The following is an 18,046-nucleotide window of genomic DNA, read 5'->3' on the forward strand; positions in this document are numbered from 1 at the left end:
GTCTCACTGAGTTGCAGAGGGCCTCACTAAGTAGCTGAGGCTGTCCATGAACCGCGATCCTCCGGTCTCAGCCTCCCAAATGCTGGGATTACAAGCGTGCGCCACCACGCCCGGCTTCTTATTTTTTAATCGGAAACAGGGTCTCATTAGATTACTGGCAGCCTAAGTTGCTGGGGCTGGCCTTGAACCTGCAATATTCCTGTCTCAGCTTCCCAGGTACTGGAATTACAAACATGTGCCACCATACCAGGCTGAACCCAGGGCTATTCTATCTCTGAGCTACACCCCCAGCCCTATTATTATTTTTTATCTTTTTTTTTTTTTTTTTTTGCAAATTAGTAATTGAACCTAGGGGTATTCTACCTCAGAGTTACGCACCCAATCCTATTTTTATTCTTTATTTTGAAACAGGGTCTCACTAAGTTGTGTAAGTAACTAAGGCTGGCCGCAAACCTGCAATCCTCCTGTCTCAGCCTCCCAAATACTGGGATTACATTCACCACCACATCCGGCTTTATTTATTTTTTTATATTGAAACAAGGTCTCAGCAGAGCATGGTGGCGCCCAGTATGTGGAAGGCTAAGAGAGGAGGATCGCAGGTTTGAAGCCAGCCTCAGCAACTTAGGGAAGCTCTCAGCAACTTATGGAAACCCTAATTCCAAATAAAAAGTAAATAGGGCTGGGGGGTGTAGCTCAGAGGTAGAATGCCCCAAGGTTCATAAATTATTATTATTATTATTATTATTATTATTATTATTATTATTATTATTCGGTATTAAGGATAGAACCCAGGGGCATTCTACCTCTGAGCTACACCCCCCAGCCCTATTTTTTATTCTTTATTTTGAAACAGGGTCTCACTGAGTTGCAGAGGGCCTCACTAGGTATCTGAGTCTGTCTTCAAACTGTGATCCTCCCGTCTCAGCCTCCCGAATGTTGGGATTACAAGTGTGCGCCACCACGCCCAGCATAAAATTATTTTTATGTACCTATTCTTGTTCTTTTTGTCAGTTATATTCTGTAACATGGCTTCAAACACTGAATTAAGGCACACATAATGGAACCACCGCTTTTCTGGAAATATGGATAAAGTTTCTGCAAAACTGTCTGTTCACAATAGATCAATACATAATCTTCCTTGTGGCATTTTTTGTGTGTTTGTGTGTGTGTGTTTTGTTTTTAACGGTCCTGGAAATCGAACCATCAGGCTCTAATACATACTAAGCAAGTGTTTTACCAGAGTTACATCTCAGTCCTTTTTATTTTAAATTTATTTACTTTTTTTTTTTTTTTTTTTGCGGGTCTGGGGATGGAACCCAGGGGCATTCGACCTCCGAGCTGCACCCCCTGCCCTATTTTTTATTCTTTATTTTAAAACCGGGTCTCACTGAGTTGCAGAGGGCCTCACCAAGTAGCTGAGGCTGTCCGCGAACCGCGATCCTCCAGGTCTCAGCCTCCCAAATGCTGGGATTACAAGCGTGCGCCACCATGCCCGGCTTTTATTTACTCATTTATTTTCTGTGGCGTTGGGGACTGAACCCAGAAGGCATTTTACCTTTAAGCTACACTCCAACCCTATTTATTTATTTATTTATTTATTTATTTTTGCAGTACTGGGGATGGAGCCCAGGGGCAGTCTACCTCTAAGCTACACCCCCCAGCCCTATTTTTCATTCTTTATTTTGAAACAGGGTGAGTTGTGAAGGGCATAAGTAGCTGCGGCATCCTTGAACTATGATCCGTCTGTCTCAGCCTCCCAAATGCTGGGATTAGAAGCATGTGTCACCAAGCCAAACTTCTTGTTTTTATTTTATTTTGTTAAGGTTATTGGGAATGGAAATCAGGGGCATTGTACTTCTGAGCTACACCCCCCAGCCCTATTTTTTCCTTTTATTTTAAAACAGGGTCTCAGCCAGGCATGTTGGTGCATGCTTGTAATCCCAGCATTTTGGAGGCTGAGTCAGGAGGATCATGTAGGATTGAAGTCAGCCTCAGCTAATACTTAGTGAGGCCCTTTGCAAATGTTTCAAAATAAAGAATAAAAAATAGGCTGGGTGTAGCTCAGAGGTAGAATGCCCTTGGGTTCCATCCCTAGTACCGCAAAATAAACAAACAAACAAACAAACAAACAAAACAGAATCTCACTGAGTTGCAAAGGGCTTCACTAAGTAGCTGAGGCTGGCCGCAAACCCGCGATCCTCCTGTCTCAGCCTCCCAAGTACTGGGATTACAAGTGTGTGCCACCATGCTTTGCTTATTTTTATTTTGAGGTAGTATCTTGATAAGTTGTTGCTTCTGGCCTCTAACTTGGGATCCTCCTGCCTCAGCCTCCCAAGTTTGTGTGATCACAGGCATGTGTTACCACACCTGATGCAACTTTCCTTGTATTCTTGTTTAAAGGATAATATATACTTTAATATAGACTGCTGACTCATTAAGTTTGAACTTTGAACCTTTAGCTGTGTAACTCATGCCTGAACAAAGTTCATCTAACGTGCATATTTTCTCTAGAAGGCACATCACAGCCTTCTTAAGCTTAGAAACATTAGACAGCACTTTAGTGCTTTGCTTGGGTGACACTTTAAGCAGTGGAAAAAAAAAAAAAAACAAGAAAAAGCACGGGGGAAGCAAAAACACATGGCAGTAAATTACCTTCCGTCACTAAGCGACCGTGAAAAGGGCGCTTGTTTGGAGTACAAAAGCAGAAACAAACAGGGCCGTGTTGCGTGTTCCACCTCAGCTGAGTGTCTCAGGTGGCTCTGGTGTTTTGCCACTCTGGGCATGTCCACGAATGACTGAAAAGTGACTCAAGTATTAATTTTGGGATTACAAGTAAATTTGCAAACATGATGCTCACGAATAATGAGGCTTGATGGGACTTTGACAGTGGGAGAAAGCGTGTGCTTGTGTATCCGTGCATGTGTATGATCTGAAAGAGGAATCAGGGAAGGTGTGAGAAGCGATATTAATGTCCTCACTTTTCCTGGTGGATAAAGAGTAGACAAAACAGCTACAGTAAATAGAACAGAGACTATCTGTGATTGATCAATACGCAGACGCTTAAATATTTATTTTTGAACTTTAAAAGGAATTACCAGGGCCAGGTGTAACACCTATAATCACATTCTCATTCTCATTCTCTCTCTCTCTCTCTCTCTCTCTCTCTCTCTCTCTCTCTCTCTCTCTCTCTCTCTCTGGGATTAAACCCAAGGGGTTTCTCCCTCTGACATACACCCCCAGCCCTTTTAACTTTTTTGGTGTGTGTGGTACTGGGTATGGAACCTAGGATCATTCTATTTCTGAGCTACACCCCCAGCCCTATTTTTTATTCTTTATTTTGAAACAGGGTCTCACTGAGTTGCAAAGGGCCTCAGTAGCTGAGGCTGTCCTTGAACTGCGAACCTCCCTTCTCAGCCTCCCTAATGCTGGGATTGCAAGTGTGTACCACCACGCCCAGCCCCTTTTAACTTTTTGCTTTGAAATAGGGACTTGCTAGATTGCTGAGAGTCTGGCTAAATTACTGAGGCTGGTCTCAAACCTGTGATTGAGGCTCTGTCTTAGCCTTCCAAGTACTCGGATTACAGGTGTGTACCACCATGTCTGGTTTACGTGGCCTACTCTGTGTGTGTGTGTGTGTGTGTGTGTGTGTGTGTGTGTGTTACTGGGAATTAAACCCAGAGGCAGAGTCACTTACTTTTTTTTTTTTTTGATGGTACTGTGGTGGAACCCAGAGGCTTTCTACCTCTGGGCTACACTCCCAGACCTATTTTATATTTTATTTGGAAACAGGGTCTCACTAAGTTGCTCCCTGCTCTTGGGAGGCTGAGACAGGAGGATCGTACAGGTTTGAAGCCAGCCTCAGCTACTTAGTGAGGCCCCTTGCAACTCAGTGAGACCCAGTTTCAAAATAAAAAAAAAAATAAAAAAATAGGGCTGGGGTGTAGCTCCGAGGTAGAATGGCTCTGGGTTCCATCCCCAGTACTGCAAAAACAAACAAGCAAACAAACAAACAAATAAACAAAAAGCAGGGTCTTACTAAGTTGCTGAGGCTCTCATTTAACCTCCATTTCTCCTGTCTTCACCTCCCAGGGACTGGGATTATAGGTGTATAGCACCATGCCTGCCTCTCATGTGGCCTTCTTCTAATGCACTGCCTACACATGTTCATTTCATGAAATGGAATTTTAAGTATTTCATATAAAGTTATAGAGATACTCAGAAGACCATGCAACAAACGAGAATAGACCTAAAAGGCACACAACCAGCAGAGAGAGTGCTGTGGCATTAAATTCATCCTCAGTTGGGTGCTCTGAGACGGGAGGGACTGTTGAAGGATGAAGTCGGAAGCGAGTGCTCTCTTACCACGCTACAGGTGTGGACCCGAGGAGGAAGAGGGTCAGGAAGGACTGGCGAGGAGGCGCTGCAGGCCTCAGCACAGTGCTGGGAGTTCGCTAGACTGCTGGGGAGACCCAGGCCAGAGTCACTGGCTCCGGAAATCCTACCTGGGGCAGGAGTGGCCTGTCTGCCGGCCACTCTAGCAATCTCACCATGCTCAGCCATTGCTGGAGCAGCTGGGGGAGCCCTGGCTCCCACGTCAGAGCTGTGGAGCAGCTGAGGCCATGGGCCATCCCCAGCTCAACTGTGCTCCATAGAGATTTGTGTGTGTGTGTGTGTGTGTGTGTGTGTGTGTGTGTGTGTGTGTGACAGGATCTCATTCAATTGCCCAAGCTGATCTTGAACGCACAACCCTCCTGCCTCAGTCTACTGGGTAGCTGGGAACATAGGTGGGCCTATAGCCTGAGGCCTTTGTTCTTTCTACCCAAGGCTGTGTTGAGTGCAAATCTGAGTCACGCATTCTTTATGATCACCACATACCACATCAATTCCTCTTTTTTTTTTTTTTTTTTTTGCAGTACTGAGGATGGAACCCAGGGGCATCTACCTCTTAGTTATACCCCCAGCCCTATTTTTTAATTCTTTATTTTGAGACAGGGTTTCACTGAGTTGCAAGGGACCTCACTAAATAGCTGAGGCTGTCTGTGAACTGCAACCTTCTGTCTCAGACTCCCGAATGCTGGGATTACAAGGGTGTGCCACCAGCCCGACCCTGAGACAGGTGGATCACAGGTTTGAGGACAGCATCAGCAAGTAGTGATATTCTTATCAACCCAGTGAGACCCTGTTTCAAAATAAAAAATAAAATAAGGCTGGGGGTGTAGCTCAGAGGCAGAATGCCCCTGGGTTCAATTTCCAGTACCACCAAAAAAAAAAAAAAAAAAAAAAAAGTGATAGTTATCAAAAGGCAAGACAAGTAGAAAAAATGGATTTCAGGGTTTTTTTTTTTTTTTTTAATAAGAGAACCATTCTGATGTCACTTTATTTTTTAATGTCTTAGCTATTTTTGTAATGGCATTGTACATTTCCTAGTTTCTCTCTCTCTCAGTTCTGAGTATTATGAGGACTTTCCATATGTCATCTCTCAGCCCTCAGAGGAGGAGGATTCATTCACCAAGAGTCCACTTCATGCTAGGCTCGATGTCATGCTAGGTTCCATAGTTACCAAAACTGGCAGTTGATGCTGTAAAATAACTCTGACCCAAACTTCACAACTCTTCTCTGAACTTTTCAAGGACTCAGATAAGTGACTTACAACACATGGGCCTCATACTGTTCATCCAGCTCAAAATGTACAGACCTGGCAATCAAACAGTCCTCTTCTTGGGAAAGGGATGCGTGCGTGCCCCAGTATGATCTCCTTTAGAATTCATTGGCACCACCGCCCTCTCTTGGGCAGATAGGTGGCAACTGGAAGATAGTATGATTTCTCTAGGCTGCCTGGTGAGTCAGTCACACAACCAGGAAAAAAAAAAAAAACTAGCTTTAGTGATACCTACTCCATGATACCTCCTGTTCAATAAGGTGACTAATTCAATAATTATTTGCTCTGGGACTTGCTCTGCAAGCAAACAGACAAGTTTCAGTCCCTGATCTCCAGGAGCAGGAAGAGAAAGTGCACAAGGCAATGAGTGAGAAAATGTAGGCTGAAGGCTTGTGGGTGATGCTTGAGAAGCACAGATGAGGAGGGTCCAAAACCAGCCTACAGTGGCCAACAATTTCAGATGCAGGGGGCATTGCACCATGTTTTCCACTGCCATTCCAGGCACGTAGAATAAAAGTGCCTGGCCAGGTGTGGTGGCGTACACTTGTAATCCCAGTACCTGGGAGGCTGAGACAGAAAGATTGCAGGATTGAAGCCAGCCTCTGCAATTTAGTGAAGCTTTCAGCAACTTGGCGAGACCCTGTTTCCAAGTAAAAAAATAAAATAAAATAAGACTGGGGGTGTACCCTGGAGTTAGAAGGCCTCTGGGTTCCATCCCAGAGAGGATTTGTAAGAATAGTTTTCTGGTGAGACCAGAGGTCACTATTTAAGAGCACTACATCCAATATGACTTTGCAATGTCACTCAATGAGATCCAACCCTTTGAGAGGTATTGGGAAGAACATAAGTGCCTCAGAGAGTAGCGCCAGCCCTCTCTTGCTGGTTTGATGTCACAATGCCATCTAATTTGTTTTCAGACACAGATGAAACATGCCCTTCATTCACCAAACTGAGCTTTCACAGTGCCATGGTTGGTACCGGACTAAGCGTGAGGTTGATGCTCTACACAGAGAGAAACCAGACCTGTGCACAAATCGTCAACTCCACAGCTTTCGGGAAATTGAATATAACCAAGAAAACCACCTTCATTATCCATGGATTCAGGCCAACAGGCTCCCCTCCAGTTTGGATGGAAGACTTAGTACAGGGTTTGCTCTTTGTAGAAGAAATGAACGTTATCGTTGTTGATTGGAATCGAGGAGCTACAACTGTCATCTATACCCACGCAGCTAATAAGACCAAAAGAGTGGCCATAATCTTGAAGGAATTTATTGACCAGATGTTGGTAAGAGATGCTTCTTAGATGATTTGAGCTCAAATTGAAACTGGCCAATTATCTATCTGGCAGTTTAAATCCAAGCGATAGCTGGGTGTGGTGTCACAGGCTTATAATCTCAGTACTTGGGAGGTTGAGATAGAAGGTCACAGGTTCTCAGCCAGCCTCAGCTACTTAGTGAGGCCCTCTGCAACTTAGTGAGACCCTGTTTCAAAATAAAGAATAAAAATATAGGGCTAGGGTGGAGGTCAGAGGTAAAATGCCCCTGGGTTCAATCCCCAGTACTGGAAAAAAAAAAATACAAGAGATTCCTTCAATGAACAGGAGATGAGCCGGGCATGGTGGCATATGCTTGTAATCCAGGCACTTGTGAGGCTGAGACTGGAGGAGTGCAGGTTTTCAGCCAGCTTCTGGACTTAGTAAGGCCCTCCACAACTTAGTAAGACCCTATTTCAAAATAAAGAATGAAAAATAGGGTTGGGGTGTAGCTTGGACATAGAATGCCCCTGGGTTCACTCTCTAGTACCTCAAAATATAAAAAAAATAAAAATAAAAAAATAAACAGGGGAACTATTTTGTAAAATTTTGCAAATCTGAATAAGCTCCAGGAAATGTGGGGGAAGGACCCATGAGTACTGTTGTGAAGGGTGTACATTGCACAGGACACTTTTTTTTTTTTGTAGTAGTAAGGATGGAACCCAGGGACATTCTACCTCCCAAGCTACACTCCCAGTCCTATTTTTTAGTCTTTTTATTTTTTTGAAACAGAGTCTCACTGAGTTTCAAAGGGCCTCACTAAGTAGCTAAGGCTGTCGGGGAACCAAATGCAGGGATTACAAGTGTGCACCACCATGCCTGGCTCTGCACAGGACACCTTTAAGAAAGCAATGTTGCCATTGCAGACACTGTATATTGTTTTGTGTGTGTGTGTGTGTGTGTGTGTGTGTGTGTGTGTGTGTGTGTGTGCGAGGGGTTAATGGGGATTGAACCCTGGGGCTTCCTACCTCTTAGCTACACCCCCAGCCCTATTTTAATTTTTTTATTTAAAAACAGGGTCTCACTAGGTTAATGAGAGTCTCCCTATTTGCTGAGGCTGTTCTCCAACCTGCAATCCCCCGTTTCAGCCTCACAAGTATTCGGATTACAAGTATGCGCCACCATGCCTGGCTGACATTGTAGATTTATATATTTATGATAGCAATTTCCCACTTTTTGTTTTTTGCAGTACTAGTGATGGAACCCAGGAGCATTCAACCTCTGAGCTACTGTCCCAGTCCTATTTTATTTATTTTATTTTATTTTATTTTATTTTATTTTTTGGTATGGAGGATTGAACCTACAGGTATGTTACATCCAAAATAAGCCTTCAGCCAAATTTATTTCTTAATTTTGAAACATAGTCTCACTAAGTTGCAGAGAACCTCACAAAGTAGCTGAGGCTGCCCATGAACCTGCCATCCTCCCATACTGAGATTATTCTGGCTATTTCTTTTTCTTTTAACCTAGAAATCATTTGCTATAGGAGCAGAGTAGAAAGGGGCTGAAAAGCTGCCAAGTTCATGGACAGGAAAAACAAGCGTGGAGGTGTAAGAGAAGCCAGGCGAGGGCTCATGACTCTCACGGTTCCAACAACCAGGAAAGGTAACTTGGGCCCCATCCACTGTGGTCCTGAGCTCCCTTGTGCCCAGGACTCACTGTGACATCCTTTGTCTTCCCATCTGAGCCGGTGACCTACCATTTCTCACTTACAGTCCAAGTTTGAAAGATAAGTCTATCTCTTCAATTTTCCTACAAGGAGAATTGGGTAACTTTCCCCAAACCATACATTTATTTTATGTCTTCATTCTTTCATTTATTGAACATTTCATGAGCTCCCATTAAAAGAATCAAGAAGAGCCGGGCATGGTCGCACACACTTGTAACCCCAGTGCTTGGGAGGCTGAGACAGGAGGATCCCGCAAGTTCAAAGCCAGCCTCAGCTACTTAGTGAGGCCCTGTTTCCAAATGAAGTATAAAATAGGTCTGGGACTATAGCCTGGGGACTATAGCCTGGAGATAGAAAAGCCCCTGGGTTCCATTCCCAGTACCCCCCCCCAAAAAAAAAAAACAGAATCAAGAAAAAAAAAATAGGAATAGGACATGTACTTCTCAGTACTTGGGAGGCTAAGACAGGAGGATTAAAGTTTGAGCCAGCCTAGACAGCTTAGTGAAGTCCCTCTACATCTTAGTAAGACTTCGCAAATAAGAAACAAAATTGGGTGGGAGTATAACTAGGAGGTAGAATGTCCTTGGGATTAATCCCCAGGAAAGAAGAAAGAAAGAAAGAAAGAAAGAAAGAAAGAAAGAAAGAAAGAAAGAAAGAAAGAGAGAAAGAGAGAAAGAGAGAAAGAGAGAGAAAGAAAATAGGACATGATTCTTTCAAGGAGACAGTTACAACATTGGTAATAAGGCTAATCATGATATTAATATAAAGATATAAATTCCAGAGAATGAGGGCAAGCAATAAGATGTTGGGAATCCCAGAGGCAGGAGGCAATGGAAAAGCTCCACAGAGGAGGTGTCCTTTGGGTTCCAAAGCCCTCTGGGAGTTTGTGAGATTAAGGAGGAGGGGGAGAGGCACTCCCAGCAGAGGGGATGTCTCAGAGGACGAAAGAATTGTGTCCTGAGAGTTTGGTGGGTACGAAGAGAGAAATGATTGGGTGATGTCAAGATGGGCTGGGGAGAACTTTGCATGGTATGCTTAGGACACTGGATGTTATCTTCAAGCTAGTGTTACCAGAAATGGGATCTTTCCACAAGAAAAGGAGAGAAACAAGACCCGGCTGCGTGGTGCAGCACGCACAGGCAAGGCTTTCTTTCCTTGGGACTTCAGCTGAGGGCGACAGTGCTAACTGAGAGGGGCCGGGCTGCTCCCTCAACAAAGGAGGTCAGTTTTTCCAGTGGCTGAGGTGGGGTAGGGCCTGGCATTCTTATCCTGTGTGTGTGTGTGTGGTTTCCCCCCCAAGGAATTTCTTCCTTGTGAAAGATATGGATCCATAGTTATTTACTATATTCTTGGAGACTTTACAATACCAATATACTGGCTTTTATGGTGCACCTGCCTTGTGATAAGATTGTTGAAAACTGTGGGAGAAGCCGGGTGTGGTGGCGCAAGCTTGTAATCCCTGTACTTGGGAGGCTGAGACAGGAGGATAGCGGGTTCTCTGTGAGCCTCAGCAACTTAGGGAGGCCCTCTACAACTTTGTGAGACCCTGTTTCAAAATAAAAAATAGCCAGGCATGATGGCCACACCTGTAATTCTAATACTTGTGAGACTGAGACAGGAAGATTGAAGGGTTGAGGACAGCCTCAGCAAAGTGTGAGACACTCATTGATCTAGTGAGACCCTGTTTCAAAATAAAAATAAAATAGGGCTAGGGTATAGCTTGGACTTAATCTCCTTTCACACACCGCACACACACACACACAAAAAAAAAAAAAAACAGGGCTGGAGGTATAGCTCAGAGGTAGAATGCCCCTGGATTCAATCTACATTGGCACCAAATAAATAAATAAATAAATAAAATAATTAAAAATAAAAAAAATTAAAAGGGAGCTGGGTGTGGTGGTACATGCTTATAATCCCAGTACTTGGGAGGCTGATACAGGAGGATCACATGTTCGAGGTCAGCCTCAGCAATTAGTGGGAGTCTCATCAACCTAGCAAGATCCTGTTTCAAAAAAACAACTAAAATAGGACTGAGGGTATAGCTCAGAAGTAGGATGCTTCCAGGCTCGACATTCAGTACCAATTAAGTAAATCAATTAATTAATAAAATAAAAAGAGCTAGGAATGTAGTTCTTGATTTCAATCTCTAGGACCACCCAAACAAAAACAACATGAAAATTCTCAAAATAATAGTCAATTTCTTGGACCCTCACCCTCACAATTTATTTATTTATTTTTGTGTGTCTGGTATCAGGGATTGAACTCAGAAGTATTCTATCTCCAAGCTACACCTAGCTTGATTTTATTTTTTCATTATTATTTTATTTATTTATTTATTTTTGCGGGTCTGGGGATGGAACCAAGGGGTATTCGACCTCCGAGCTATACCCCCTGCCTTATTTTTTATTCTTTATTTTGATACCGGGTCTTATTGAATTGCAGAGGGCCTCACTAAGTAGCTGAGGCTGTCTGCGAACCGCGATCCTCCGGTCTCAGCCTCCCGAATGCTGGGATTACAAGCGTGCGCCACCACGCCCGGCTTGATTTTATTTTTTATTTGAAACAAGGTTTGCTAAATTTCTGAGATTGGCCTCGAACCTGTGACCCTCCTGCCTCAGCCTCCCAAGTATAGGGATTTCAAGCGTGCACCACAATGCCGGCCCTCATAATTTATAATGATGAACTTTTTGAAATTCCAGGCAAAGGGAGCTTCTCTTGACAACCTTTATATGATTGGAGTAAGTCTAGGAGCCCACATATCTGGATTTGTTGGAGAGATGTATGATGGGCAGCTGGGGAGAATTACAGGTAAGGCCCCTGTGAGTGGGCGTGCGGGGTGGCCGCTTGGGCAAGGTGTTCACAGGGAGGACATTATGCAGGTAACCCTAGTCTTGGGTTTGAAGCCAGCTTTTTGAATTATATAACCTCTCTGAGCATGGGTTCTGTTCTGCAATGGGAAAACTACAACAGTATTAACCTGTGGTTATTATTTAATAAAATATAAGTAAAGTGCTTTGAAAGCTGCAAATGCCATAGAAAAGATCAGTGGTGACTTTATGTCTCTTATGGCTGGGAAAACAGCAATGTCTCATGGGGATTCGATCTGTGTGCCTCAAACAGACAGTCTGTCTCTCTCTCTCTCTCTCTCTCTCTCTCTCTCTCTCTCTCTCTCTCTCTCTTCATTTAATCCAAAATGTTCTGAACTACATACCTAGTGTACTCCAGTCCCCAGAAATGGTCTCATGGTAGGAAAATGAGTTGGGCATTTTGATGGCTGGCCCTTACTCTCTAAAAATCAGCTTTCCAGCCAACACTCAGAAATACACCAGGTCAAAACTCAAAGAAAGACTCATTGCTGGGCTCTTGCCTAGAGCTTAGTAACTTTTTCCTGTCAGAGATACCTTGTCTGAGGCTGTCTGCAAACCTCGATCCTCCTGTCTCAGCCTCCCAAAGGCTGGGATTGCAAGCGCGCACCACCAAGCCCAGCTCATATACAACCTTTAAGCTCCAATAATGATGTACCCTTAATTACTTCCTTGCACGTAAGTCTAATGTTAGTTTTTTAAAAAAACAAACACGAAAGACTTCTAGAAGCATTTTATAATAAAGTAATTTCTAATTATTTCTTTGTAGATAGTATTCTGGTCTCTGACTATGGAAATTCCCCAAGCCAGCTTTCATGCCACTCTGGGACCATGTGACTCTGCTTTGTGGTCCACAGCTCGATTTTCTGCCCTCCTCCTCCTCCTCCTCCTCCTCCTCTTCCTCCTCCTCCTCCTCCTCTTCCTCCTCCTCTTCCTCCTCCCCCTCTTCCTCCTCCTCCTCCTCCTCTTCCTCTTCTTCCTTCCTCTTTTTTCAGTACTGAGGATGGAACCCAGGGGCATTCTACCTCTGAGCTACATCCCCAGCACTATTTTTTATTCTTTATTTTGAAACAGGGTCTCACTGAGTTGCCAAGGGCCTCACTCAGTAAGCCGAGGCTGTCTGCGAACCACAATCCTCTGGTCTCAGCCTCCTGAATGCTGGGATTACATGGGTGTGCCACCACGCCCGGCTTCCATATTCTTCTAATTCCTCATCATAAACTAGGCATGGTGGCACGCCCTTGTAATCCCAGTACTTGAAAGACTGAGACAGGAGGATTGCAGGTTCGAGGCCAGCCTCAGCAAGACTGCTAAAAAAAACTTAGCAAGACTCTTATCAACCTAGAGAGACCGTTTCAAAATATAAAATAAAATAAAATAAGGCTAGGGATGTAACTTGGAGATAGAATGCTCCTGGGTTCAATCCTCATTACTAAAAACAAACAAACAGCTGGGCATGGTGGCACACGCTTGTAATCCCAGCAGTTGGGAGGCTTAGACAAGGAGGACTGTAGTATACAGCCAGCCTCAGCTGAGGCTTAGTGAGGTTCTTTTTTTTTTAAATTTTTTATTGGTGCACTGCATTCATACATCATAGTGGGATACAAAAAAAACTTTTGTAGACATACATGCACATATCGCCAGTCAACCCCCACCTGATTCCCACCCCATTCCCTCCCCATCCCTCCTTCCCATGCTTGGCTTAGTGGTTGACATCTAGTATTATAGCAATTTATCCAAAATTAAAAATGATAATCTTAGTGAGGTTCTTTGAAACTCGTGAGACCCTGTTTCAAAGTCAAGAATAAAAAAATAGGGCTAGGGGTGTAGCTCCGAGGTAGAATGCCCCTGAGTTCAATCCCCAGTACCACAAAAATTAAGTAAATAAATAAAATAAAAATAAAAACAAAATAAAATAGGCCTGGGAATGTAGCCTGGCAGTAGAAGGCCATTGTGTTTATCCTCAGTACCCCCCAACCCATCCCAAATTCTTATTGCAGGGTCGGTCTCAGCCATGTCAAGGGTGGTTTTGGAAGCTCAGCATTTCCCTCCTTACTCACCTCCCCTGCTGGGGCTGGGTAGACTCACTGGCGTGTGGGTGGGAATGTTACCCAGGGCACAGTTCATGTCTGGCTCCTGGGAGCTGGACAGGCAGCCTGTACTGGCCTTGGCCTCTATGGCTGCGTCATCGCTGCCATTTCCCCTTCTTTGCCCTTCCTTTCACTTGTCCTTTTCAGGCTCATATCCTTACTTTTCTCAAACTTGACTATATATAAAACCTGCTGCTGGACGTGGTGGCAGCACATGCCTGTAATCCCAGTGCCTGGGAGGCTGAGACAGGAGGATTGCAGGTTTGAGGCCAGTGTCAGAAACTTAATGAGATACTGTTTCAAAATAAAAAGTAGGCTGGGTGTGGTGGCGCACGCTTGTAATCCCCGCGCTTGGGAGGCAGAGACAGGAGGATTGTGCAGGTTCGAAGCCAGCCGTGCACGCTGGCTTAGGAGACCCTGTTTCCAAATAAAAATGTAAAAATAGGTCTGGGAGTGTAGCCCAGAGGTAGAAGGGCTTCCAGGAACCCCAGTACCACACACACACAAAAAAAGTAGAGCCAGGGACACATGCTTATAATTCCAGCACTCCAGAGGCTGAGACAGGAGGATCACGCAGGTTCGAAGCCAGCCTCAGCTACTTAGTGAGGCTCTCAGCAACTTAGTGAGACCCTCTTTCCAAATAAAGTATAAAATAGGTCTGGGAGTATAGGCTGGAGGTAGAAAAGCTCCTGGGTTCCACCCCTAGTACCACAATAAATAAATAAATACATACATAAATAAAGTAAAATAAAATAAAAAGGGCTGAGGGTGTATCTTGGGTTCAATTCCCAGTACCACAAAAATAAAATAAAAATAAATAAAACCTGCTTTGGGGTGCTGAGTACAATCCCAATGGACCAAATCAGAATCTCCTGGATTGGGGTTAGGGATATATGTATGTGTGTGTGTGTGTGTGTGTGTGTGTGTGTGTGTGTGTGTATGTATATACATTTATTTATTTATTATTTATTTGGTGGTACTGGTGTTTGAACCCAGGGGCATTCTACATCCAAACTATACCCCAGCCTTTTTTTTTTTTTTTTAAGTTTTTGTTTTGAAACAGGTTTTCACTAGGTTATTTAATTTTTTTTTAATTTATTTTTTGGCTGTACTGGGGATGCAAACCAGGGCATTCAACCTCTGACCTACACTCCCAGCCCTATCTTTTATTTTGAAACAAGGCTCACTAAAGAGATTCAACTCAACTCATCTCAACTAAAGTTGCAGAAGGCTTCACTAAGTAGCCGAGGCTGTCCAAGAACACGGGATCCTCTTGTACTGGGATTACAATTGTGCACCGCCACACTAGCGCTCACCCTAGATTATTGAGAGTCCTATTTTGTTGCTGAGGCTCTTCGCATACCTGTGATCCCCTTGTCTCAGCCTTTCAAATACCGAGTATAGAAGTCTTCTACTACGCCCAGGTTTGCTTTATTTTCTCCACACTGATCTCCATATTGGATGAACTACTTTGCAATCCCACCCACAGTGTAGAAGTGTTCCAATTTTCCCACATCCTCACTAACATTTATTGTTTTTTTTTTACTTATTGATGATTGCCATTTTGATTGGGGTTAGATGAAATCTAAGTGCAGTTTTGACTTTCATCTCCCTGATTGCTAATTATGTTGAACACTTTTTCATGTATTCATTGGCATTTGTATCTCTTTTGAGTATCTATTTACTTCAATTGGCCATTTCTTGATTGGGTTTTTTTGTTTTGTTTTGTTTTTTGTTTGGTGGTGCTGGAGATGGAACCCTTCTACCTCTGGGCTATACTCCCAGACCTATTTTATAATTTTATTTGGAAACAGGGTATCTTAAGCCAGAGAGACTGGCTGTGCGATCCTTCTGCCTCCGCCTCCCAAGCGTGGAGATTACAAGTATGCATCACTGTGCCCGGCCTGGGTTGGTTTTTGTTAGTGTAAAATCTTTTAAGTTTTTTGTGTAGTCTAAATATTAGTCCACTACCAGAGGATGGCAAAGATCTCCCATTCTGTAGGCTTTCTCTTTAGATTTTTTTTTTTTTTTTGTAGTACTGAGGATGGAATCTAGGGGCATTCTGCCTCTGAGCTACACCCCAGCCCTATTTTTTATTCCTTATTTTGAACAGGGTCTTACTGAGTTGCAAAGGGCCTCACTAAGTAGCTGAGGCTGTCTGCAAACTATGATCTTCCTGTCTCAGCCTCTCAAATGCTGAGATTACATGTGTGCATCACCATGCCTGGCTCTCTTTAGATTTTTGGTGGTTTTCTTTGATGAGCAGAAACTTTTTAGTTTAATACCATCCATTTATTATTCTTGTTTTAATTTCCTGAGCAATGAGGGTCTTGTTAAGAAGTTTCTACCTGTGCCTATATGTTGGAATGTTGGACTTATACCCTCCTCTAGCAACTTCAAAGTCTCTGGCCTAATTTCCAAATCTTTGATCCATCTTGAGTTGACTCCTGTGAAGGGTGAGTGGTAAGGATTTTTTAGTTCTGTTTTTTTTACAACTGGATAACCAGTTTTGCCAACACCATTTGTTGAAAAGGCTGTCTTTTTTCCAACGTATGTGTTTGGCACCTCTGCCAAAAAATCAATTGGCTATAAGTGTGTGGATTTGTTTCTGTATCTTTTATTCTGTTCCATTGCTCTCTGTGCCTATTTTTGTGCCAATATCATGCTGTTTTTACTACAATAACTATGTAGTATAATTCGAAATTAGGAACTGTCTTATTGATGATAATTGCATTGGCTATTCTGGGTCTTTTGTTTTTCTCTCTCTCTTTCTTCCTCTCTCTTTGGTAATGGGAATGGAACCTAGGGACATTCTACCTCCAAGCTACACCCCCAGCACTATTTTTTAGTCTTTATTTTGAATCAGCATCTCACTGAGGGCCTCACTGAGTAGCTGAGGCTAGTTGTGAACCTGTGATCCTCCAGTCTAAGCCTCCCAAGTACTGGGATTGGAAGCATGCACCACTACGCCCAGCTCGTCCTCTGTTTATTAAAGGTATCTCTTGGATTAATTAATTAATTAATTAATTTTACTTTTGCCGTACTGGGGATTGAATCCAGGGGCATTCTACTTCCAAGCTACATACCAGCCCTATTTTTTTTTTTTTTTTTAAACAGGGTCTCACTAAGTTGTGGAGAGCCTCACTAACTAGCTGAGGCTGGCTGTGAACCTGTGATCCTTCTGTCTCACCCTCTCGAGTACTGGGATTACAAGTGTGCGCCACCACACCCAGCTCTGTAATTTTCTTTTCTTGAGGGATCTTTATTTAGTTTTGGTACTAAGATGATACTGACCTCAGAGTAGAAGTTTGGAAGGATTCCATCACTTGATTTCATGGAATAACTTGTGAAGTACTGGATTTTGTTCTTCTGTGAAGGTTTTGTAAAATTCAGCTGAGAATGCAGCTAGACCTGGGATTTTATTTGATGGAAGGCTTTTTTATTGCTGATTCTATCTCTTTGCTTGCTATTGGTCAGTTTAGGTTTTCTATATCTTCTTGGTTCAATTCATGTAGGCCGTATATGTCTAGAAATTTGTTGATTTCTTCCATGTTTTCCAGTTTATTGGAATATAAAATTTCAAAATAGTTTCTAATGATCTGGATTTCTCCACTATCCATGACGATGTCTCTTTTTTAATTTCTGATTTGAGTAATGTGGGATGATTTCATTCTTTTAGTTATGTTGGCTCGGGGTTTGCCAATCTTGTGAATTTTTAAAATATTTTTTCGGTACTGGGGCTGGAACAAAGGGGTGGTCTACCTCCAAGCTACACTCAAACCCCTCTTCTTATTCTTTATCTTGAAACAGGGTCTCACTGAGTTGCAAAGGGCCTCACTGAGTAGTAGCTGATGCTGTCTGTGAATCACAATCCTCCTGTCTCAGCCTCCTGGATGCTGGGATTACAAGTGTGCGCCATCAAGCCTGACTCTTATTCTTTTTTGAAACAGGGTCTCACTGAGTTGCAGAAGGCCTCACAAAGTAGCTGAGGCTGTTTGTGAACCTGTGATCCTCCTGCCTCAGCCTCCCACATATTGGGATTACAAGTGTACCAAAGAGACACCATGCCCAGCTACTATATTACAATTTTTTGAATTTACTGGTACTTGCTTTGTGACCCAGAATGTGGTCTGTTTTGGAGAAGGTTCTGTTAGTACCTGAGATGAATGTGTCTTCAGCTGTTGTTGATTGGAATACTCTATATATCTACTAGATCTATTTGGTTAATGTGTTCTTTAGGTCTGGAGAGTCTTTTCTTATCTATTACCTGGGAAATCAAACTAGTGGTGTGAGTGGTGTGTTGAAGTCTTCCATTATTATTGTGGTCTGGGCTATTTGAGACCTAATGTCTTGAAGAGTTTGTTTTATAAACGTGGGTGCACCCACATTTTGGACATAAATGTTTACTATTATATCTTCTTGTGGAATTATTCCTTTTATTTTATTTTA

At 43.1% G+C, this 18,046-nt stretch overlaps 1 protein-coding gene across 1 annotated transcript in view; it reads left to right on the plus strand.

Annotated features, from left to right (window-relative positions):
• The window catches only part of LIPH (lipase H), a gene marked incomplete at both ends in the record, with an annotated part of 59,580 nt that overhangs the window by 10,219 nt on the left and 31,315 nt on the right, over positions 1-18,046 (plus strand). The window contains 2 exons of the mRNA XM_080695534.1: positions 6,577-6,944; positions 11,343-11,451. Of these exons, the coding sequence (XP_080551660.1) occupies positions 6,577-6,944; positions 11,343-11,451 (477 nt within the window). The remainder of the gene's footprint in view (positions 1-6,576; positions 6,945-11,342; positions 11,452-18,046) is intronic.

This window comes from Muscardinus avellanarius, assembly GCF_963383645.1.
Source record: "Muscardinus avellanarius genome assembly, chromosome: 5".
In the NCBI taxonomy this organism is placed as follows: domain Eukaryota; kingdom Metazoa; phylum Chordata; class Mammalia; order Rodentia; family Gliridae; genus Muscardinus; species Muscardinus avellanarius.